We start from the raw sequence: 25,124 nt of genomic DNA on the forward strand, positions 1-25,124 counted from the left end.
CTCTAGTTCTTTCAATTATATATAATAGAAAACAGTAAAATACTGTCTGATGAGGCTTCTGTTGTAAGTATAATGTGTCGTAGCTGGAATGGGGGGGCATATCTGTTAAGTTTTTTTTATTTCAAATTGCCATGGTGGCAGGTAAAAATGAAGTACAGTATGAGTATTATAATCTCTAGAGAAACTACAAGAAAAACTATTGAAAGAAGATGTACTCAAACTCAATAGGAAAAATATAATATTAAAAATTCATAAGCAGAGGCTGGGAAGGTGGCTCAGTGGTAGAGTGTTTGCCTTGCATGCATGAGGCCCTGGGTTCGATTCCTCAGCACTACATAAGCAGAAAAAGCTGGAAGTGGTGCTATGGCTCAAGTGGTAGAGTGGTAGAGTTCTGGCTTTGAGCTGAAGAGGGACAGCATCCAGGCCCAGAGTTCAGGCCCCACGACCAAAAAACACAAGCAACTCAAAACATGGCAAATCAATAACAAGTGCTTCTGGTTAATCAGGCCTAGAAAGGCTATAGCTGGGCTATTCTTTTCCTCAAAAAGATTTCTAACCATACATTCCCAGCCTGCAGTGGATGAACAGCCATTCTCGGTGTAAAACCAAAGCAAATGACAACAACAAATGTGAACAACAAAACCAAAAAAGAACTGGCCCAATAAAAACCCAGTGGGGACATTACAAAGTGGGATCTCAGTAATCTCAGCATCCCATCTTAGCGGCCGAGCTTGTTAGGAAGGAGATTTCATACAACTTCAGAGCTGTTGACCTATCTACTTGTTAATATCAATAGACTGTTCTTGAGCCATCAGACAACTGCAAAACTCAGCTCATGCTATTGGGGTCTCCTTTAAATACAGTTTAACATCATGAAGAGACCCCTTATGCTTACCTGAGTACAAAAAGCCATGTCTATTTTGCCTAAAGCTTTCCCCTTAATTCTATATGAGCATAATGCCTAGCTTAGAGGCTGATCTTAGCCAGGCTCTACTGGCAGGAGGTTTAAAGACATCTTGACTTTCCTTCAGGGAATATTCATGTTTTGAAATGTACAGAAATGTTTCTCCTCTCAGGTAAAGTATGCCTGTATTTGTTATTCCTGCTATGCAATGGCTTAAAACAATACAAGTTGTTTGCCTTAGCTGGCACTGGTAGCTCACTCTGTAATCCTAGCAAGTTGGAGTCTGAGATCTGAGGATTGCAGTTTGAAGTTGAGCTTACTACAATATATGATAATTATCTTAAGCTGTATTGAATAGCAATATTACTATGACTTAAAACCTTAATTCTCTCATTGCTTTGTAATATAGCACCAGAGGTTCCAATAATAAGGATGTGGACCTCTTTGGGGGGCTGTTGTTCTGTCTTATTGCCATGCCACTGTTTTCAAAGGCTTAACTCATTTCAGAGCTAGTCATTTTTATTGTCCCTCTTTTCCCCTCTACCACTCTCAGTTAATAAGAGAGCAAGAATCAGCTAAAGAAATAAGTTCTAGAATAATTATATTTTGGTGTGTGGTTTAAAGTGTGTGTGTGTGTGTGTGTGTGTGTGTGTGAGAGACAGACAGAGAGAGAGAGACAGAGAGAGAGAGACAGAGAGAGACAGAGACAGAGACAGAGACAGAGACAGAGACAGAGACAGAGACAGAGACCGAGACAGAGACTCCTACAGTTTGAGGGCCTGCTGCTGTTGCTGGGTTGGTTTTTTTTTTGTTGTTGTTTTTGCTCAAGGCTAGTGCCTTGAACTGTGATCCTCAGATCTCAGCCTCCTGAATAGCTAGGATTACAGGTGTGAGCCACCAGTACCCAGCTATGAATTCTTTTTAAAGAACACTGAGTAATCTGTAGATATTTCTTAAGCCTGATTACATGTAGAAGATTCTTTTATCCAGGACTGTGTTCCTATTCACAGAAAAACAGAAATGAATTGCTTCAGCTCAGTTTTTCAACTTCTAATCAAAGATATCTTAAATGTTTGCCAAAGTTTAGTGCATAATTTTTTCTCCCTGCTGAGCAGGTGGCTGAAAGTTGTGGAATGTTGTTTTTCTGAATATAGAACCATCACATACTTGTGAACATGCTCATTAAAATAGAAAAAATGGACCATATTCATTTGCATTTCAGTCCACTCTTATTAGTAGACTTTTATATCTAGTTCTCACTATAATTATTTAAATCTCTGGTGGAAATGCCACATCAATTTGCAGATTAATTATGCCATTATCAAAGGTATAAAGAGAAATCTTCAAATTGCACAGGAAGATAATTTTAAAGAGATGAAGCAAAGACTTTCTGCTGTACTTACGTACTTATGTTGGCAACAAAACTTGTATGACCTGTATGTTGACAGATCATTTAGGCTTTCTCTTATGAGGTGGTTTGGAAGGTAATATATGGACAGGAAGTGCTCAGTGCTGAAGCTTTATTCTTTTGATCCTTGTCTAAACCATTGTGTGTCTAAACAGTGGTCAGTGCATACTTGGTGCCTTAGAAGGCAGTGAGGAAACTGTCTTTAGGGTCATGACCATCATTTATAATAAGAATGGGACCTTTGGAGGCAAAATTGTAAATCCTTTGCACAGTGATACTTGCTGATTCCATGACAGTGTTTGCAGCCAGGAAGGAACAGAGTGACAGCAATTTACAATTCTCATGTTAGGTGTGAATGAGTACACATGACAATAGGAACACAGAAGAAAAGTGAAATACTGTGGCATCCGAAGAGGTTCATCAATGGAAACCCTGCTGAAACTGACTCTTGAAGGCTGAAGAACATAGGAAAAGGTCAGCAGGAGAAACCTGCCTAAACTGTTCTTGAATTTAAATTGTTTCCTTTGCCAAGCCAATAGACTGTGCAAAAAAAAAAAAAAAAAAACAGGTGTGTAAAAGCATGCTGCACAGGCAGGGTCTGCAACCATAGTCATCCCTTGTTATTCATGTGGGTTGATTCCAAAGTCTGTGGATACTCAACTCTGTTACCTAAAAAGGCCCAGTATTTCATATACATTACTCATGTTCTCATGTTTATTTTAAATTATCTCTAGATTACTTGTACATATTGTACATTGTACTTGTACATTGTATTATATTAATACAATGTAAATCCTTGTGAATAGTTGTTATGCATCAATGTTTAAGAAGGAATAACAAGGGCCAGGCCCTGGTGGCTCACACCTGTAGTATACTAGATACTCAGGAGACTGACATCTGAGGATCATGGTTTGAAGCCAGCCTAGGCAGGAAAGCCCATGAGACTCTTATCTCCAATTAACCACCAGAAAATTGGAAAAGGAGCTGTGGCTCGAAGTGGTAGGGTGCTAGCCTTGAGCTGAAGAGCTGAGGGATAGTGCCCAGGCACAGCATTCAAGCCCCATGACTGACAAAGAAAGAAAGGAGGGGGAGGGAGGAAGGGAGGGAAGGAAGGGAGGAATGGAAGGAAGGAAGGAAGGAAGGAAGGAAGGAAGGAAGGAAGGAAGGAAAGAAGGAAGGAAGGGAGGGAGGGAGGGAGGGAGGGAGGGAGGGAAGGAGGGAGGGAGGAAGGAAGGGAGAGAGGGAGGGAGGGAGGAAACTAAGGAAGGAAGGAAAAATAGAAAAAAGAAAGAGAGAAAGGAAGAAAGAAAGAGAAAGGAATGGAGGGAGGGAGGGAGGAAGGAAGGAAGGAAGGAAGGAAGGAAGGAAGGAAGGAAGGAAGGAAGGAAGGAAGGAAGGAAGGAAGGAAAGGAAGACAAAGACTTCACATTCTGACAGATGGTCCCCTGATCAAACTCGACTCAGGCTCCTCTGAGACCTCTTTCTGATGATCAGGTTCTACACTTTACCAACTTAGTCTAGTTAGTCTAGTTAGCTAGTCTAGGCCCTGAGAAATAACTAGATGGGGCATTTAACTTTTCTGTAACTTGATTTCTCATTTAATAAAACAAATGATTAAATTATTTTATGCTACAGTACTCAAAATCATCAGAGACTGATGAAGAAAGATCCATTTTGGTCAATGTGCACTCAAAATGGAAAGCACACAAAATGCTGTGATAATGATGTGAACTGGTAAACCTTCTTGAGCTCCCTCAGAATACCTAATGATTTCTTTTTTTTCTTTTTTTTTTGTCAGTCGTGGGCCTGAACTCTGGGCCTGGACACTCTCCCTCAGCTCTTCAGCTCAAGGCTAGCACTCTTACCACTTGAACCACAGCGCCACTTCCGGTTTTTTCTGCTTATGTGGTGCTGAGGAATCGAACCCAGGGCCTCATACTTGCAAGGCAAGCACTCTACCATTGAGCCACCTTCCCAGCCCCACCTAATGATTTCTTTAGAGAGCATGTGGAGTGGAGCATACGAGCAAATGCAGATTAATGCTTTGATGACAACTGCAAGGATCAGCCTTGCTCTTTTTACGTATCTACTAGGCAAGTATCAACTCTCATAGAACCTGCTTTAGGAACCCATCCTTCTCTGGAAATTCTGGTGACATGTCTCTTCTTCCTTCTTGCACAGATATGCTCCTCTTGGATGCTTTTGATATCCAAGTATTGTTTTCTTTTTAACCATCACTTTGGTTTCAGGGTACTTCCCAAGATATGACTGGGCTCCCCACTCTATCTTGCTTTTTTTAGAGATTGGCTGCTCAATAATATTCTAGGGTTTACTTTACACTCAGTAAAGTATTCATTGCATTTAGGGGTGAGGATCAGTTGCTTGACCCTATGACTGTTTTCTTGGTTAAGCTTATCTACTGTGGATGAATTCACAGTACAATTACATAAGAAATTACCTTTGGAATTACGCTGGAAATTACATTTCCAAGTTTCTATCCTATTGTCTGAATTACCACTTTTACATTGGATTTGTACAGTTAATGCATGAGTTGGGGGTCTAAGATTTATCTCATGAAATTGGTGTACTTATAATCATAAGGATTCTTTCATCAAGGTCCTATACTACTATGGGTCTTTAGAATTTGGTTATCTTTTTTTTGGCTTTAGGAATATCAACACTTACATTTCCATGGATTTTAGAGTGCTGTTTAAGGCTATAATGTTACTGTATACTTCCCATCAGGCTTTATAATGTTTGATAAATTTGGCAGTAATTTATCAAAACATCAAGTACTTGTGGTAGGACAAATAATTTAGTTCATAGTTGATAAAGGAAATATTTTCTGGTCCTCAACTTTGTTCTGTGATCTTTTAGTTGTGTCTCTCTGAGCCATCAATAGCAGTATAGGTAGAAGAAAAATTTGTTATGCTTGAAGTTGTAACTGCTTTGATTTATTTTAATGGTAGTTATTTTTTAAAAAAACACTAAAGCATTTTAAACATTTGATTGTGCACTTTTAAGTAAAGTTGGGGTTTCAATAGCTGGAGAAGGCCCATGTTAATTCACTGCCATTTGACACACATAATCTGAATAATTGTTTTTAAGCTTTCTAACAAGCATGCTTTGATGGAATGTTACAATCAATGCTCATTATCTTGAATTCACATGCAGGTCATTTGTTCTTAAATGTATGAGAGTGTCTGTATGTGTGTATGTATGTGTTTTACAGTGAGCATTAATCATGGTTTTGCTCCAAAGGAAATCAGTCACAATTGTTTGTAATGGACTGAAAAAGGAAAGCTCTAAGAAAAAAAAAAAAACTACACTCCCCTTTTTTAATACTTGTGCCATTACAACTGTTGGCATTGTGATGACACATAGTTTGTCCCTAGCACCGTTGTGATGTTCTGTTCCATGGAGTAGTTGGAGAGAAGCCTCTATTATAATGACATATTATTAAAATGCTAACACTGTACTTATTTATACTCTGTGCTCTAGCAAATCATTATATAATAATGCCCGATACATATTTTTATTAGCACCACATGGAAAAATGGTTGTCTTCCCTTGTCTGAGTTAGAATAAGTTGAAAGCAAACCTTCAAGCAGAGAAAACAGAGCTCTTTAAAAAGTACAAGTCATGTCAGGTTTTTTGTTGTTGTTTTTGGTTTTTAAATTATCCAGCAAAATATGACTTGAGATTTTTGGGAAAAAATATAATTTATTCCAGCTGTTTTGTATACAGATATTAATAACACACAAAATGATTTACTAACATTGGGAAGGACTCAAAAAAACCTGATTAGTGATTATTGAAAAGTGCAAATTTCCAGGTACAGGTAGTTCACACCTGTAACCAAGCTATTCCGGGGGCTGAGATTTGAGGATTGCAGATCAAAGCCAGCCTGAGCAAGGAAAGCCCAAGAGACTCTACCAAAAGAAGCTGGAAATGGCAATCTATCCTTGAGTGGAAAAGCTCAGAGACAGTATCCAGGCACAGAGTTCAAGCCCCACAACTGACAAAAAAAAAAGGAAAAGGAAAAAATACTGAAACTTCCTTAAATTGCCATCAATAGACAATCAACTTATGGAGTTCTTTCTTCTAATGAAACCTCTTAGATACATAGAAAGATACTGTACAGTAGGTGGCCTCATTTATGGATAAAAGGAGTATATATTTAGACATGTGGGTAACTAACAATAACAGGGGTATCAGTGGGAAATGAATTGCAATAAATCTTAATTTTTGATGCTTTTTATATAAGGAACCCAAGCATATTTAGTACATACTTATATAGACATAGGTTACAGTAGTCTTGATTGCTAACTTGATTGGATTGAGAAGCACCTAGGTGATTAATGAAGAACATCTCTGAGTATATATGCAAGACTGTTTCCATAGATGATTAACTAAGGAGATGCTTGTCCTGAAGGTGGATAGCTACCCCACAGATGGGGGCCCTATTAGAATAAAAATGGAAAAAGGGGAAAGATTATAGCTTCTTTTCTGTTTTCTTCCTGGCCAACATGATGAGTTCCTTTGTATCCACCCCACTATGATGGACTACAATTGCTAAAGCTATGAGCCAAAATCTTTGTTAAGTTGTACCGTTCCAGTATTTTGTTCCAGTATTTTGACTAATATAGCACAAAAACAAAAAGTTTATTTAAATGTATCTGTCAAGGACTTAACACTTAATCATCTGTCCTATAATTAGAAGATACTGAGGTATTAAGCAATATTCACTATAGCATTGTTTATGAACAGTTTAAAAATTAATCTATCTACTTTTTCCCCTGTTGTCAGAAATATGAGTTAAAAATGCTTGGCATACGGGTGCTGGTGGCTCATGCCTGTAATCCTAACTACTCAGGAGGCTGAGGATCACGGTTCAAACCCAGACCTCACAGGAAAGTCCATGAGACTCTTATCTACAGTTAATTACCAGAAAACCAGAAGTGGTGCTGTGGCTCAAGTGGTAGAGTGCTCACCTGAGCTGAGGGACAGCACCCAGGCCCAGAGTTCAAGCCCCATGACTGACAGAGAAACCGGGGGGGGGGGGGGGAGGGGGGAGAGGGAGGGGAGGAAGGAGGGAAGGAGGGAGGAAATGCATGGCATAACCATACTTAACATCCCTCTTCACACTGAAGAGAAAGTTCTTTTCCACGTATTAAGATGGAAAATGTATTCAAAACAGATAATGTGGAAAGGAAAGCACTGTATGTATATAGGTTGCATTACTAGAAAATAATTTCAAAGGAGGAAAATTTATTTGAACTCGTGTTTCAGAGATTTCAGTGTGTGGTCAGCTTGCTCCATTGCTGTGGGCCTGTGTTGAGGCAGAACACTGTGGGGGTAGCAAAGTTGCTCACCTTATGGCAGCCAGAAAGTAGAGAGAGACAGGAAGTAGCCAGGGGTAAGAGCATGGAACTGGGATTTACTTCCTCTAACTATGTCCCTCCCAAAATTCCACCACTAGCTGGGTCCATGCCTTCAACACATGAGCCTTTGGAGACATTTCATATTCCGGCTGTAACATATATAGATAAGCATATTAATAGATAAAAATCCCAAAATGTTTACATGACAATATTAAAGATAATTATTTCTAGGAGGTGAGATTATGAGCCATTCTCATTTCCTTTTACATACCTGTATGTTTAAAATTTTGTACAATTAATAAATAGTTCTTGACAAAAAGTAAAATTATGTATCAGAAAAAGGAGAAATGACAGAAATATATTGTGAGCTAGTATTTGAAACATTATGGAGATAAGATAGCATAGGTGTATTTCCAGGAAAATTTACTTTCAAAGATCCACAGGAGAGAGTGTCTAAGTCAGTAATCATGAAAGAAATGAAAACTAAGCAAAAGGCTCTCTTTGAATTCAAAGTGTAAGTCCCAAAGGGCCTCAGAAAATTCTTCCAACATTCAAGGATATGGATATTAGTAAGTCAGACCTTATAATTTATTGAAGGGAGCGTTGAGGCAGTCTTACAAACTAGAACCATCCCTCATAAACCTGATAAATGATGTCGTTAGTATTTTGCCTTTTCTAAGCATGGAGCAGAAGACAGACTTCCCACATGTTTTAACATACCAATATGATCTTTATATCAGCTTTTCATAAAGACAGTGTGCTTGGACATGCACCTATATGTACACCCACCAAGTATAGATAAACACTCTTGTTTATGAATATTGGTGCAACACATTTTAATAAAATGCCATCAAATAGAATTTAGCAGTGCATTAAGTAAATACAAGGCTCAAGTTCATGACAGGAATGTAAGCTTGTTTCCATAGCTGAAATTCAGTATCCATAGGACATCAATCATGGTTGTGTTTACCTGACTGCATATACTTTTCAAAAAGTATTTTTAATACAGAAAAAAACAAAAAACATGCTTAATATGATACAAGGGAAAACTATGTTTCTTTTTAAATGTAGCAAACAAGAACATAGTACAACGTTTCAAAATGATATACTGAGAGTAAAGGAAAAGAATTTTTTTAAATCCTTGTAAATATTAAAGAGTGGATTGTATTTTAAAAGGTGAATAGTATTGCATGTAAGTATGTCAATAAAATTAACTTTAAACCAAATAAATAAGAGGACTTTTTAAAAATATATTTGTTGAAGTTAGGCACTGGTGGGCTCATGCCTATAATCTACTCAGGAGGAGATCTGAGGATCACAATTTGAAGCTAGCCCAGGCAACAAAGTCTATGAGACACTTATCACCACCAAAGACAGTCATTCTTTCCCAGCTGAGCTTTGACTCAAGTGGTAGAGCACTAGCCTTGAGCAATATACTCAAGGACAGCACCCATATATGTTTATATATTATATATAATATATATGTGTGTGTATTGAAACTTGGCAAAGTAATGAAATAGACTGCAATACTTTTGCTACTTCCGTTTTAAATATATAGCATTTGCATCACTAAATGTACAGCTTGTTCATGTCCAACAATACATCCCTATTTTCCCATGTTTTGAAATTGAAAAAAATATTTAAAAATTAAAATAAGCCAGATTTGTTGGCTAATACCTAGAATCCTAACTTTCAAGAGACTGACAATCATCAGTCGGAGTCCAGTCTGAACCATATAGTAAGACTCTATCTCAAAACACACACACACACACACACACACACACACACACACACACACACACACACACACACACACACACACACACACACGACACCAGGCTCTAGTGGCTCACGCCTATAATCCTAGCTACTCAGGAGGATCATGGTTCAAAGCCAGCCAGGTCAGAAAAGTTCATGAGACTCTTATCTCCAATAAACTATTCAGAAAATGCCAGAAGTGGTGCTGTGGCTCAAGTGGTAGAGCGTTAGCCTTAAGTACAAAGAGGCTCAGGGATAATGTCTAGGCCCTGAGTTCAAGCCCCAGGACCAGCAAAACAAAAACACAAAAAACCAAAGAACATAAAACGGACTAATGAAATAAGAGATGATTACAGGGCCATCTTTGTCAGGAACTAGACATCCACATCTTTCTTAATACATTCTTACTCTGGAGTTTTCATGTGCAGGAAACGTTTTAGCCCTGGGAAATTTCTGTTTTTTGATATATTGTTAAGATTAATTGAACCTTTAGAGTTTACATTTTCCAAAAACAAAGTATGTATGAAAAAGAAACATTTTCACTGCCACTCAGCTGTGTTCTTTTCTAGGATGTATATTTTATGTCTGATGATCAAGTCTGCTAGAAACAATGGTATTCATTGCATTTTCCTTTCCCTTTTGCTAAACACCAGTGGAAATTTCTACAATTACTTGACCTTCAAGCAATCATAGCTCCCCCTCCCTCCCTCCCTTCCTCCCTGTTTTCTCTCTCTCTCTCTAACTCATTTTTCTCATAAAGGTTAGTACAATGACTTTGAAGCCCCTTGCAGATAGATTTCTGTTCTGTCTGAATTAGTTCTGGGTTTTTGTTCTTTTGTACTTATTTTCATGATTTTTTAGGACAAACAATACGTTATTAATTACTTAAATTTGTGACCTTACTAGTATCTGTAAGTTCATAAAAGGATGTGGATCTCTGTTTTCATTCTGTAAGAATTATTGTCTTTGAAGCATTAAGTCCATCAACATTTTGGAAGGATAATCTGGAGCAGCAAGGGAATGGCAGGTATGAAGAATCCAGGTGTGTTTGGGAGTCAGTAGCAAGTGGGGACTAAGTCACACTCCTGGCTCAGATTCCTCTATCGTTTAACTACTTATATCATTTCTAGCAATGAATAAGTCTCTGCCACTCATTCCCCTCATCTATAAAGATGCAAATCTTAGCAATAGTGTAGACATTAAAATAAGTATTCTCAAAATACTTAGGATACCAGGCATATATGCCCTCACTTAAAACCCTGTTTTGAATTACTGCTGTCAGGTGGCTGTCCTTCTGAGCATACAGTACACTGAATGGGGCATAAATATTTGACTATGTCTGAGGAAGAGCCTGAAGCCGGGCACCAGTAACTCACGACTGTAATCCTAGCTACTCAGGAGGCTGAGAACTGAAATCATGGATCAAAGCCAGCCTGGGAAAAAGTTTGTGAGACTCTTATCTCCAGTTAACCACCAGAAAACTAGAAATGTCAAGTGGCTCAAGTGGTGGAGCACTAACGTTGAGCTGAAGAGTCAGGGACAGTGCCCAGGCCCAGAATTCAAGCCCCACCACCAACCAAAAGAGAGAGGAGAGAGAGAGAGAGAGAGAGAGAGAGAGAGAGAGAGAGAGAGAGAGAGAGAGAGAGAGAGAGAGAGAGAGAGAGAGAGAGAGAGAGAGAGAGACTGGGAAATGGAAAGTCTCCATGTTAGGTGCAAAGATATCATTGAATAGTTATAATAAGTATGGCTGCATTATTTAGTGAGAAGTATTTTAACTGTAAGGACTGGAGAGGTCTACTGTCTTAGCCATTTCATTTGCAAAAGGAGAGTGAAGAAAAAAAATCTGTAGCACTTCCTAATGAGTGGAAAATTCAGATGGCTCTGAAAAACTGGTTACCTGCTATCAAATTAAGCAACAGAGAAAAAGTCATGTAGCAGTTATACTCACTTTATATAAATTGGTAGGAGACAGGAGGACCTGGAGCATGCATGCACATGCACACACTTTCTTTTTGTTGCATTTTCTTGTAAAGTCCACCCCAGGAAGGTGGGGCAGACTCTGCCCAGTACCAGTGTCACTTAGGTAACTGGCACACCTAAAAGCAGTCACCTCCCCCTTCCTGAGGTGGACCTTACACTTGTCATGTTGAGCACAAGAGTACAAACATGGGGAAAGAGAGAAATCCATGGTTTGCCCTCTTTCTTTATAATTAGCCTCACTGTTTTATAGCATCTCAGAGAGTAACTCTTGATTATACAATGTCATCTTCTAACGCCAAAATAACTTCCCTACAGCCATATTTCTTATGTGCATAAAGTTGGAGACACCAGCTTCAAACTTCTTTGAAACAGGGCCTGTCCCTCAAAACTACCTCTAGTGTCTGCTATCTGGAGACAAAGACATGACGTAAGGAACCATAACTACTGAGATTTGAGTCATTCTCCAGTTTCTTCCTTTTTACTCTTTTTAGTAGTGAGAGAAAGAGACTGGGATCAACTTGTTTGTCAGGCCCCAGTCAAATATGCATGTCCCTGTACAGTGTATTGTATGTTCAGAAGGCCAGTGACAAGACAGCAGTAATTCAAAGCAGGGTTTCAAATGAATAAATAAGAATAAGCCTGCAGGATTAGTCCCAATTGAAAAGTTCAGTGCTACCAGAGAAGATGGCTGTTGCTGCTGGGGATTACCAAATGTCTGGCTGTGGGGACGGTACCCACTGATCCAGCTACATTCCTAGTGACCCGTGGCCTGTCTGCCCCATGGTCTCTATCTCTTCCCAGACACACAGACTAGGAGAGTAGAGAGCTTAAACATCTGATTCACCTTTTCCCCATTTTCCTTTTCAGAAACTCTGGTTGTTATATATGAAACTTCCAATTCATACTTTATAGGCCACAGAAACTGGATGGCCCTAACATTACTACAGTCTTAGGTAAAGACAAAGAATCAAACTGAAATCCAAAATGTAAACACTCCAGGTAATAAATATTAAATAAATAAAAAGTAGGGTAGGCTCACTCAGTGATCATGGCATCTGGTGCATTAATAGAGACAGACCTGTTTGTGTAGGGCCATTATTGTCTGCAAGCCTATAATGAACACCCTATTATTTGACCCTTACAACAAGGAGGCTGTGTCTCTATTTTATAAACGAGAGGAGTAAAGCCTAAAGAGGCTGACAGCCTTGCCCAAGGTCACAGTGCTGAGAGTGCTTACTATTTTCGTTGTTATAGTCCTGGTATGCATTAATTTGTTAAGATCTTGTAGAAATGTTCCAAACACTATGGGTTTGGAACTATTCATGTAACATAATACCAGAAAGATTTTATTCAAGCTCACAATTTTGGAGGTTTCAGTCTATGGTCAGTTGGGCCTGTGGCTTTGGAACCTGAGACAAGGCAGCATCACATGGCAGGAGTGTGTAGTAGAACACTCATTTTAGGAAATGAAAGCTAGACAGGAAGAGATCGGTGTCCCTCAGCCTCCATCAGACACATCCCAGTGAACCAAATCCTCTATCTTCTATGGATTCATCACCCCCCTGTAGTTATATGGGCTGGGAGCCAAACCTATAATCCATGGGCTTGGGGACCCTCTCAGGTCTAAACGCTAACACCTATCCAGCTAGAAGGGCAAAATAGTTATACATTCAACTAGATTTTCAGCCTTTGTATATTTTAGAGTGAACTTTATACATTATCTCTTTTTCTTCTTAACTAAAGGGTTGGTCTTATATGAGAACGATCTCAGATATAGGCAAAGATCTCAGATATAGGCAGAGAGCATGCCACCCATTATAATATTAGATCATGACCTAAGAGGAGGAGATCAATGCCAAAGAGAAGGCACTGACATTTTATGTTTGAAATCAGGGAGGAACAAGGATACTCTGTTTTCCATCCAAAAGACTTAAAGGAATACAGACAGGGGACTCAATGGCTGGTTTAATGTTAATTTATTATCTCCTGATATTATCCCTAAATAAATTGAACAGAGTAACTACAATGTCCATTTCTTTGTTTATACAAACCTTGCCAATAGTCTAAGCTGTGTCTTCCAGGAAGGACAGTTCTGTGTAACCAGAACATGGATTTTAGTGGTTGTCAAAAATGCATGTTGAGAGGTGTCAGTAGTGCTTGAAAAACTTCTACCTTGTTTTTCTAATTCTTGGTGTTGCTTTAATATTTGAAGTATTGAGCCACATTGAGGTAGAAACCATGTAGAAGTATATGGTGTACAGCAAATGACTGATAACTTTCTGAGATCATCTACCCACTCTCTTACAGAATCGTGTCTTTATACACAGCTCTCATCATATACAGTCTGAACAACCCTTGCAGAGTTTTTTAGATGTTCTTTTAATTTGTTCCATTTGATGAATCATGTTGGGAGGATATCACTAGAAGGCAACTGTAACCAACTTTGGTTGAACAGAATACATGAAGGTTACAGTTGTGCAATTAAGTCAGTGAGAGCTGGGTATGGTGGTTCATGTCTATAATTCCAGTACTGAGGCTGAGGCAGGAGTACTGGAAGTTCAAAGCTGATTTAGGCTGTATGTCTACACCTTGTTGCAAAAAACTGGGAGAGGGGGGAGGAAGGAGAAGGGAGGCTAGGGAGATGGGCTTCTTTGCGCCTTCATACCTTCTTAGAGTGAGCTTTGAGTAGGAACAGGGCCAAGGCTACCTATTGGCTCTCTTGGTGACTGCTGAGTGAAGTCTGTAATCTGCCAGGTCTTCAGCATTACCTGAACCTTCTGTCACCCTCACTGTATCCCACTTTCAGCCCATGCTTAGGGCCCCAGGAAGAAGCATTGCTTCCCTGTTTGTCTTTTTCTCCTTCCTGTTTGTCAAAAGACAGCATGTTCATCTTGCTCTTCCACTGTTACCACCGTGTCAGAGAGATTTGGTGGCTTGGTGTCAGTTTTGAGTTAAGCTGGTGGTTAGTGTCGTACCTAATGTCTTTCTTGCTATTGAAGTGCACCTTATCCTATTCTGTACTCTACATTCCTTATTCTCTGTTGCCTTTATCACATTGATAACATTTTCAGGTCTAAATTGAGGTGCAGAGTATATACATTTCAAGTCTTTAATTAGATACGTTGTTATAGATGTGTACACCTTTGTAACTAGCACACATAGGATACTGAACATGTTCTGTCCTCTCAGTAACACTAAACAACCACTGTCTTGACTTCTATCTCTATAGACTGGTTTTGCTACTCTTGAACATCATAAGAGTAAGTACTCTTAAGTATTTTCTTTCACTATTTTACTGTAACTAAAACTTGTATTTGAGAACTTCACCATATAATTTATTTCTCCATTTAGTTGTTTATAAGCATTTCTTTTCTATTTGTGGCTGTTCACGTAGTAATATAGGCAAATTCTTGTGTCTTTGAATAAATATAAATTCTCATTTCTAATGTATATCCAGGGGTTGGACTGCTTATTTGTAAGATATGTATCTTCTATTAGATATTGCTAAATATTTTTTCTTGTAACAGTTAACACTCCTAAGTTCCTTTACTTCACAATACAGTTTTCTTTTGAAATATTTTCATTTTAATGTAGCAATACCAGTTAATGTGAGCTACTTGCCACCCATTTCAGTGAATACACATAATCACACATGTGCTTGTTTCACAGTAATTCAGTATGGATCCAGATGCAGAAACTGGTATTATCTTGTGCTTAGAAGTTTATTAGTGAAAAATCACTCATCAGAATTAAAAAGACACTTAAGTTTTATTGACTAAATGTCTGGTTTTATAGTAGATGAGTAAGCATTGATCTTTACTGAGTACATGTAGTATTTAATTCATAGCGTGGAGTTAGAGGGTAACTTCACTGAAGGAAGGTCCCTTGGCTCCTACCTCTAGCATAATTCATTTGCAACAGGCAGAACTGCATTTTATGGATGCTATTTTCTCTAATTTCTCCTTGATTCCTTTGAGAGGTAGTAGTACCTCAGTACATTAAGCACTGCTTATACTTCCTACATTGAGCATTTTAATTCTAGCAAGTGTATTTCAGCATACAGCTGAAAAAGAGTGGAAACTTAGGGCTTCAGTTTCTTTGTTCACATAATAGTTTATTTAAGTAACCTACCAATATGGGCTGAAGAGGGCAATATAACTGTTTTCCTGATATAAGAAACGTAAAAGAATTGTCAAAGTAAGGAGTGTGTGGGATCTGCCTTAAAAAAAAAGCCTGTTAGGCTGTATTTTCAAATAATGGTGTTTGTTCTCTTTTAGAAAAAACTACATTAGTTAGTTAGGTAGTTCATTCATTCACACAATGATCCAACAAGCTCTAAAACTCAGTGGCAGGCTTAGACACTAGGCCTAAACTAGACATACAGCCCAAAATAAAAGATTTTGCTATTATGGAACTTACCTTTCACAAAGGGGTAAGAGGCAAGAAAAGGAGTAATTAATTAACTAATTGACAGATAAAGAGACTGTCTTTCAGGAAAAGAGATTAGGAATGTAGATTTGGTATTGGGAACTGCCCTGCTCTTTATAACGGAAGGTCAATGACACTTGTGCCACAGTGAAAGGATTGAGCAGCAAGAAAATCCACTGAACAGAGTAATCCACTGATCAGTGTCTGGTGTGCTGAAGGACAGTAAAGAGGCCATGAAGTTGGGGGGATAGACAGCTGAAGGTAGATGACAGAGAGGGCAGGGACTCAGAGAGGACTGTGTAGGCTTTAGACCATTGTAATGACCACAATGTTTTCTCTGAGTGGGAATCTACCAAAAGAAGTTGAACAGACAAGTGATTATTCTAATTTTCTCTAAAGGATTGTCTTAACTATCGGTGTCAAATTGACTGTGGAGACAAGGATACTAAAGGAGAAATTCCCAGAGATCTCTAATTGATGCTTTCAGGCAAAATTGAATGGTATAAATGTTTTATTTTGTGAACTTACTCGCCAACACTGTGCTTTATTAGTAACTATTGTTCGTCAGACATGAGTAAACAATAGTTGGCATGTGTGAGACATATAATACTTTAATAATATGCAAAATAATAATATGCTATGGATACTACAAGTTCTACATGTAATGTTCTTTAATATATTTTCTGGACACTAGTCTTTCTGCTTTTATTTACTAATGAGCCATTCCTTGAGAACACATTTGAACTTCAGCTGTGTGCACCTCTTCTCTTTTCATCCCTTGCACATGAAGTTTCTACTGCTGCCTCGCTGTCTCCTAAAAGCACCTCCCTTTTCTGCTTCTTTCAACTTTGGCGGCTTTAGACCCTCCTTTGACTGAGAGTTTGCAGTCAAATTCTGCAGTATCCCTGAGAAAAATCAGCCAATGGCATGTATGTTTTTAAACTGAGACCTTGATTTACATTGGTTCAAATTCTTGTTTTTTTCTACATTCTGGCAGTAGAGCCTTTTGTAACTCCGGCCTTAAGTTGTCCTTTAACAATATTAACATCTAATTATGTTGTTATAACATAATTTACAAAATAAGCATCTCGTTTATAAGATTGCAATGAATGATAAATGAGACTGGTATGTTGAAAGAACATGGTAGAAAACAGGTACTTAAAAAAATGTGTTCTTTGCACCTCCTGTTACTTTATCTAACTCCATCACGGGTATATCTGGCCTGTCCTATAGCATAGCTCTCATGGTCATTTCTCTTGTCAAAACCTGCAATCGCTACCAATGTGGCTGGCATTTGGATCTCTGTTCTCTGACTCCAACTCTACTCCAGCCCTTTACTTACTCTTTCCCATGTACTTCATGTTTTAGCCAAATTTCCTCTTTTATCTGTCACTTTTATATAAAATGTCATCTCTATTAAAATACTGTCTTTCCTTCCAATCCTGTCTCAAATACCATTGCCTTCACAAAGCCACTAGCAATCTGGTAGTAGTTTCTCCCAGTCCTGAAGCAGCTATGTACTTGAAGGAGGTAGCATCATACTGAGATTCTGGAGGGGAAAGCCTCAAGTCTTGTCACTTCCTGTCATCCTGTGGATGTTATTTGATTTCTGTCTGTTTCTCCTGCTATATGGGACAGTAATATTACTCATTTCATAGGGATGTTTATGCATTAAGATATTCTTGAGATTCAATGTTATCTGGCACTTAGAGATCAGTGAAATCATTTTTACAATTGTAGGCATGAATGTTTAACATTATTTTACTATCAAGGCCCAAATATTATAGTGACTTCAAATAAAAGCTGAGATACAGTAGAAAGATATATGAACTAGATAACAAGAGACTTGGGTTCTCTTATTAATTCACACTACCAGTCAATAGGTGTGATATTGAACATGTCACTTCTCGGGATCTTTCTTCAGCTACAAAATAGGGGTGGGAGTTGAAAAGTGATCCTTTCAAGACTCTATTCATGGATATCTAATAGCCATGTCCAACTCAACCCTATCAAAATATAACTTATTTCTACTTCTCTATGTGCTCCTTTCCTAGTTTCAAGAAAACATTGAGCCCTCTTTGAATCTCCATCACAATTTGATCTATCTGCAAATTCTATTGCTTCTACCTCCCAAATAGATTCTGTCCACCCACTTCAACCCAAACTGCTGCTACAACCCTAATCTAGTAATCTCTTGTTTGTACTATACAGTAGGTTCCTAGTCTATGTATTGGTCTCCTTTGCCCTCTTCTACAAAGCCAAAGTAATACTTAAAACATAGGCAACACAGTGTTGTGTGTCTTTAGTACTAGCTGCTTAAGAGTCTAAGAAAGCAGAACCACTTGAGCCATGGAGTTTCAGACCAGATGGGATGCTCTCTCTCTCTCTCATATATATATATATATATATATATATATGCTAAACCAGATAATATCACTCCCCTGCTTAGAAGTGCTCTGTGGCTTTTCAAAATAATAAGGGGACCCACACTCCTTTACCTTCTCCCCTGTTGGCCTTTTTCTTCTTTTCTTGTTCACTCCTCAAACACAAAGCTGCCTTGGATCTTAATAATACTATTTTCTCAGCTTGGAATATTCAGCCTTCTTTGACTTGTTGTTCTATGACGTCATACTATTTAATTTTTTCCTAAGGCCTATCACTATTAGGAAATGAACTACTGGCTTGTCATGCCCAACCCCCACCCCCCCCACACACACACATACAGAGTAGAAATTAAATGTCCTCATAATAGAGACCATTTTCTAGCACAGTATCTGGCACATAGTAGAAATTGAGGGAAGGGGAGAATCCACCCTGACTGGCAGAAATGAATATAAGCTCAATCATGTCAGCTTTAATTACACAAATCAAGAACAGTCTGTTGCTTTCTTAATATGAAGATCTATTGGTTTTCCTTTTATGTAATCCTTCCTACTAAATGAACACTATTATTCACATATGCTTGTGCTAGAAGTACGAACTGCTTTTTTAAAAAAAGTATTACAATCGTAAGGTTGTTTTTTTTTTCCTCCTATAACTTCCTAGTTTCCTGATTTACGGTTCTATCTCCTACCTTACTACCACCTTGGTGAAAATCCACGTTAGCCTTTCCGCATTAGGTTCTCGTCCCCCAATAACCTAATTCTCCAGACTGCAGCCACGGAGCATTTCAGTTGCTTCCGCCCCCAAGCTTTCAAATCTTTGGCTTTTATTGTTCTCCAAGAACAGAAACCACGGTGGCCCATCACCTCTCGGGGCCATCCTCTCCCCCCCCCCCCCCGCCCTCACTCTCCACCGGGCCGAACCTCCCCTCCCGGTGGCCGGGCTTCCCGCGCTCCGTCCGGCTGCACGAAGCCACAGGTTGCCCACTTGGAATTTCGGAAGCTGGTCCCTTCCTCCGGGAGGCCCTCGGCCAGGCCACGCCCCACTCCCCGTCACACATCCCACATCCCCCAGGCGCTCTCCTTCCGGGCTCAAACTCGTTGTGTAAATATAAATTCCTAAACGGAAGAACCTGATCGACGCGCGTCCACGCCGCTTCACGCTCCCTGGGCCATTAGCGGAAGGAACGCTCCAACTAGCGCGGCCCAACCACCACCCTCAGCCCTTCCACCACCGACGGTGGCGGCGCCGCTGTGACGTGTTAAGTCGGCGCCTCGAGGGCGAGCGTCTCAGGACGCCTGCGCGCAGGGGGTGCGCATGCGCAGAGGGGGGAGGGTGGTGAGCCCCGCTGACAGATTCTCGAAGGCGGTGGTGGCGGCGGCTTCCCTGTACTGCGGGGTATGGGAGTCCCCGAGGCCTGACCGAGGACCGCCCCCCGCCTCCCTGCCCCCCGACATGGCTCAGGAGAAGATGGAGTTGGACCTGGAGCTGCCTCCGGGTCCGGGCGGGAGTCCGGCGGAGGGCGGCGGCGGAGGCGGCGGCGGCGGCGGCGGCGGCGGCGGAGGCGGAGGCGGAGGGGGCCTCCGGAGGTCTAACAGCGCCCCCCTCATCCACGGCCTCAGTGACACCTCGCCGGTGTTCCAGGCCGAGGCGCCGAGCGCCAGGCGGAACAGCACCACGTTCCCGGGCCGCCACGGCCTGCTGCTCCCGGCCTCCCCCGTCCGCATGCACAGCAGCCGCTTGCACCAGATCAAACAGGAGGAGGGCATGGACCTGATCAACCGGGAGACGGTCCACGAGCGCGAGGTCCAGACCGCAATGCAGATAAGCCACTCCTGGGAGGAAAGTTTCAGCCTGAGTGACAACGACGTGGAGAAATCCGCCTCGCCCAAGCGCATCGACTTCATTCCCGTGTCACCAGCACCGTCACCCACCCGGGGTATTGGGAAGCAGTGTTTTTCACCATCCTTGCAAAGTTTTGTGAGTAGCAACGGATTGCCTCCAAGCCCCATCCCGAGCCCGACGACCCGATTTACCACCCGGAGAAGCCAGAGTCCCATCAATTGTATCAGACCAAGTGTTCTTGGACCATTGAAAAGAAAATGTGAAATGGAAACTGAGTATCAGCCAAAGAGATTTTTCCAGGGCATCACCAACATGCTTTCTTCTGACGTTGCACAGCTGTCAGATCCTGGTGTGTGTGTGTCTTCGGATACCCTGGATGGAAACAGCAGCAGTGCGGGATCTTCTTGTAACTCACCAGCTAAAGTCAGCACTACCACCGACTCTCCTGTGTCACCTGCCCAAGTGGTCTCTCCCTTTATTCCAGTAGATGAACTTTCGTCTAAGTGATGTACTCATCTGGAAACTTTTTGGGGACGGGCCAGGGGAGAGACAGAAATCAAGTCGGAGCAAGCACTGAACTTTGTCAATTAAACTGAGAATATTTCCCTTTTGACCCTTTCCCTTCCCCTCCCCCCCCTTTTTAATTTCTTGAAATGTTCTAGAGAACTCTGTCAGGTTTCCTGCGAATACCCTTGAATTCAGTGTAGTAATATTTTCAGACTTTTTCCCAATAAGTGTGTTGAAGCATACATTTTTCGCTGCTAATATGTCTAAATACATATGTTATCCCTTGATTTTTTAAATAATTGAGAGCTCTATTTATTTATGGGATTATTAAGTTCTGATGAAAATATAAATGTTGAATTAATCAGTATAGTAAACCGGTCTTAAAATTCCATACATCATGGGCATACTAATTTTTAAAATGTTTTTAGTGATTGCTAATTTCCATTTGATGAAGAACAGTAAACTTACCTACTTAACTTTTAAAAAAATTTGTTAGTCATACCAATATTACAATGGTTGTTTAGCTTACTCAGTCTTTGGAAATTAAGTTCCCAGATACCAGAGTGGATGGGAAGAGGAATGATTAAAAAAAACAAATTGTAAAAGTTTGCAGCACGTCTTAAAATTATATAACATATTTAAGAAAAACATTTTCTAATGAAATTTTAGCAATTCTAAGTTATATAAATATAAATAGTATACAGAAAGTGAAACGTTTCTTTTTAAATACATTATTTACCAAAAAGTGCATTGTCTTGGGCCTAATCCTACCTGCAATGGGACAGTTCCTTACAGTCTTAGTTTACTGCATATAAGCTAAGACTCTTTGTATCAATTTAAACTTAAAATGGGTTTTAAATGTAGATACATTGGGAAGCCCTGTTGAAGTTCAGCACAGACCCAAGGCAGTCAACACTCTCCCAATTATTGGTATACTTTACAATATCCATTCATGGAAAATGTTGCCAATGGGGAGTTTTTTGACTGTGAGTTTGCTCTGCCCCTCTGCCATCTTCCTGCTTTTCCTTTGCTCGGGAAGGAAGCAGCTGTCTCTTTACCAACGGGTTCTTCCCATCTCCTATCAAACTAGGGTACCATCATTTAGACAAAGGTACAGTGTGGCTGGGTACAATGAGACAGTTCAAAACAACAGGATTGTGAATGGTTTAACTTCTGGTTAAAGGTACAGTATAGCTGGAATTGACCACATTGGGGTCAGTGATTTGCAAGAGAGAATCAGGGGAGAGTCACATAGGTAAATCATCATTTAATTTGGGTTTTTGTTAAAGGTAGAATTGTGGAACACTTTTTGCCTTTTACAGTTCAGACAATAAGCATGGCAAATGGTTTTTATATTACACTTCCTTATAATACCTCATCCATCTTCCTTAAGTAGATAGAAAATGGCTAACAAATGGGACTTTAAATGGGACTTTAAAGACTTTAAAGGGATAAAGATAAAGATAAAGAAAAATCCTTACTTTTTGAAGTTATTATCATCTACAGACTTAACAATTATGTGCAGCTTTTACAGCTATGTGAATAAGTGGAACTGGTCAACCCTTGACAGTTGCCTCAAGGTTCAGTGAAATGACATAAAGGGTAAGATTTAACATTTTCTCTTCTGGGTAGTAATGTTCGTGTGCTGCAGTCCTAACCATGCTCCTCAACTCATCTGTCTCCTGTTGAGTACTTTGACCTGATTCCAGAAGAACTTTTACATCAACATCTTCAAAACAAAATTCATTATCTCTGCACTTAAACTTGTTCTTGCCATACCTAAGTTGATGTCATTGTTGTCTGATTTCCTGAAATAGAAACCATCTTTCACTTTACCTATCTGTCACATGCAGCCTAACCACCTGTCAACTGCTTTTGAAATGAATTTCAGATGTCCCTCTTTGTGTTTCTAGTCACCGCTTTAGCTTAGGTTCTTGCGTAAGTGAACTCCCTGCCTGTCTTTTGTCTCCCTTTTGATCTAGTCTTTACACTGGCTCTAGAGTGTGAATAAACACAAACTTGATTTCTTTAATCATTTTCCTAGGTGACCGTTTTTGTATGATTCCTATTTCCTACAGTTTAGGAAATAGTTTCTTTAGCCTAGTCTTTAAAGTCTTTTAGATCTGGCTGTATCTAAAAAGGCTTTGGTCCTCTTTCTGTTTATGTTCTAGTATCCATCCTTCCTTGCTTATCAAATACTAATTGAAATTCTTTAACTATATCATGCACTTTCATTTGGCTATGCTTTTGATAACTTGTTCCCTTTCCCTTAAAAAAAATGCCATTCCTATATCCTTTTCAATCAGGCAAATGCTTTTTATGTGTGTGCCGATATTGGGGCTTGAACTCAGGGCCTTGAGCTCTCACTTGGCCATTTCACTCCAAAGTGAATGTTTTGTTGTTGTTTTTAATCTTTTAATACATGTGGATTTAACTATGAAAGCGATGTGTATTGAGTATGAAATATTTTAAAATGTATAAAGTTTTTAAAGTTTGCCTTTTACTATGTAAAACTCATGATCCCTTTGGTAACTTCTGTTAGCAGTTTAACATGCTATACAAGATATATTAGCTCTACATTCTATGTACATGTATATATATATATATATATATAAATGCAGTAAAATAACTGTCATGACAGTCATAACTGACAGTCATAACTTTCTCCCACTTATCTAGCCACTGACCAAATCTTTCTTATTTTGTCTTCTAGAATCTATCACCTTTACCCCTGCTACCTCTTCTCCCCAACTATAATTTCCTTCTGAGATTTCTGACTCCCATTTATGTTTATTATATTCAACTCTAGTCTAAGACAACTAGAGTTGTTTTCTTGTGTTTTTTTTTTTTGTTTTTTTTTTTTGTTTTTTTTTTTTTTGTCGGCCGTGGGGCTTGAACTCTGGGCCTGGGCGCTGTCCTTCAGCTCTTCAGCTCAAGGCGAGCGCTCTACCACTTGAGCTACAGCGCCACTTCCGGTTTTCTGGTGGTTTATTGGAGATAGGAGTCTCACGGTCTCTCCTGCCCGGGCTGGCTTTGAACCGCGATCCTCAGATCTCAGCCTCCTGAGTAGCTAGGATTACAGGTGTGAGCCACCAGCACCCGGCCTGTGTTGTTGTTTTTTAAACTGTTCATTTCTTTTTTTTCTGAGCATACCAAAAATGTATTTATTCTGGCCTAGAAGGTTTTAAGGAATCTGGCCATCCTCTCCTCTTCCTCCCCATGTTTTCTATGCTCTACTCTTACTGGCTAGTTTTTTTTTTTTCCTCTTTAAATATATCATGTTTTCTCGTGTTCTAGGTCTTCTTACTAGATTCTTCTCCTTGACGGTATGAAACCTGTATCTCTCTAAGCTTATTCTTTTATATACATAATATTTTAAATTAGTTATGTTTCTAAGAGTTTATACTGTGGTATTACAATTTCTATCTTTACCCCTTAGCTCATGTAAAAGTTATCTTTTAAAAAGCATTTTAAGGTGTTAATTTTGCTAATTTATAAAATGTGGAAAAGCCTAAGGTAATTAACATTTAGTTAAAGTGCAGTTTGTCATATATAATAAAATTTTGTGGTATAATTTCTTCTATTATGTTTGTTTAAAAACAGTGAAAAGGAAGAAGTAATTAATGGTTATCAAAGGTTATGGATGCCAGAATCTTTAAGAATACTTAAAAGATTGATTGTAACCAAGAGTGCCCTGTATTAGGTTACTTTCCAGTGATCTGCAAGAGACCACTTGAGATACTTGGTAGAAAAAGCCAAGATTTAGGAAGAAAAATAAGACTAAGATGTATTTTCTTATGGTTGTGTTCCTAGATTGACAGAAAAAGGTTAAAGATTGAAGAGGGATGGAAGCAGACAATAAGAAAAGGAAAATTATATAATCTATAATTCCTGGGTAGTATCAGAGAAGAGAAGAGTTGGCCTTGGGGAAAAAGTATTCGAAAGGCATTTTTGTTGTTTCTTTCTAAAACCAGGAGAATGAAAGAGTTAAGCAAAGACATGTGCAAATGTTGTTGAATATATTTCTTTTGCAGGAGATTAAGGGCATAGAGGAAGATACCCAGAAGTGGAACTTATATTTGATAGCTTCTGTTTTCCAGCTATTGAGGAATCTAGTATATTTGAGGGTGGGGATGGAATGAATACAGGAGCTTGAATGAAATAATGGTTTCATGTTGCTTTGAAAATCTAAGGATTGATAAATAGAAGATTTGTCAGGCCACATTGAATGCTGCCTTATATTTGGATATAAGCACAAAGGAATTAGTTCACTATATTTGAGAGCTAGTAAGTGCTAGGTAAAGTCTGAAGAGTTGTACTGAAATTGTATGAATGATTGTCCAAGGCAATGAGGATGGCCAGAGAAATGAGCGGAGGGTAATAGAATAGCCCCATTTTTCAAAGTATAAATGCACATCAAAGTACTGAGAGAATCTGGTCTCACTGTAGTATTTTGATCATATTTTTCATGACTGGTTTTGTTTAGCTAGAGAAGCAATCAAAGCAGATTCCACTTAATTGACAGAAA

At 39.3% G+C, this 25,124-nt stretch overlaps 2 protein-coding genes across 4 annotated transcripts in view; both read left to right on the forward strand.

The window, feature by feature from the left end:
- The window catches only part of Pip5k1b (phosphatidylinositol-4-phosphate 5-kinase type 1 beta), a 244,680-nt gene that overhangs the window by 54,681 nt on the left and 164,875 nt on the right, over positions 1 to 25,124 (forward strand). Inside the window, exon 1 of one of the 3 annotated variants that reach the window (XM_070035694.1) lies at positions 20,995 to 22,198. The exons of the other annotated variants lie outside the window; for them this stretch is intronic. The gene's annotated coding sequence lies outside the window, so the exon portion shown is untranslated. Of the gene's footprint in view, positions 1 to 20,994; positions 22,199 to 25,124 lie in introns of those variants that run through there. 3 annotated transcript variants of the gene reach the window in all.
- Positions 19,584 to 20,895, forward strand: Pabir1 (PP2A Aalpha (PPP2R1A) and B55A (PPP2R2A) interacting phosphatase regulator 1). Its single transcript, XM_070035698.1, has one exon. It carries the CDS (start codon positions 19,700 to 19,702, stop codon positions 20,594 to 20,596), a length of 897 nt encoding a protein of 298 aa, XP_069891799.1. The 5' UTR covers positions 19,584 to 19,699; the 3' UTR covers positions 20,597 to 20,895.

This window comes from Dipodomys merriami, unplaced genomic scaffold (genome assembly GCF_024711535.1).
Source record: "Dipodomys merriami isolate MVZ:Mamm:240054 unplaced genomic scaffold, mDipMer1.0.p SCAF_26, whole genome shotgun sequence".
NCBI classification, from domain to species: domain Eukaryota; kingdom Metazoa; phylum Chordata; class Mammalia; order Rodentia; family Heteromyidae; genus Dipodomys; species Dipodomys merriami.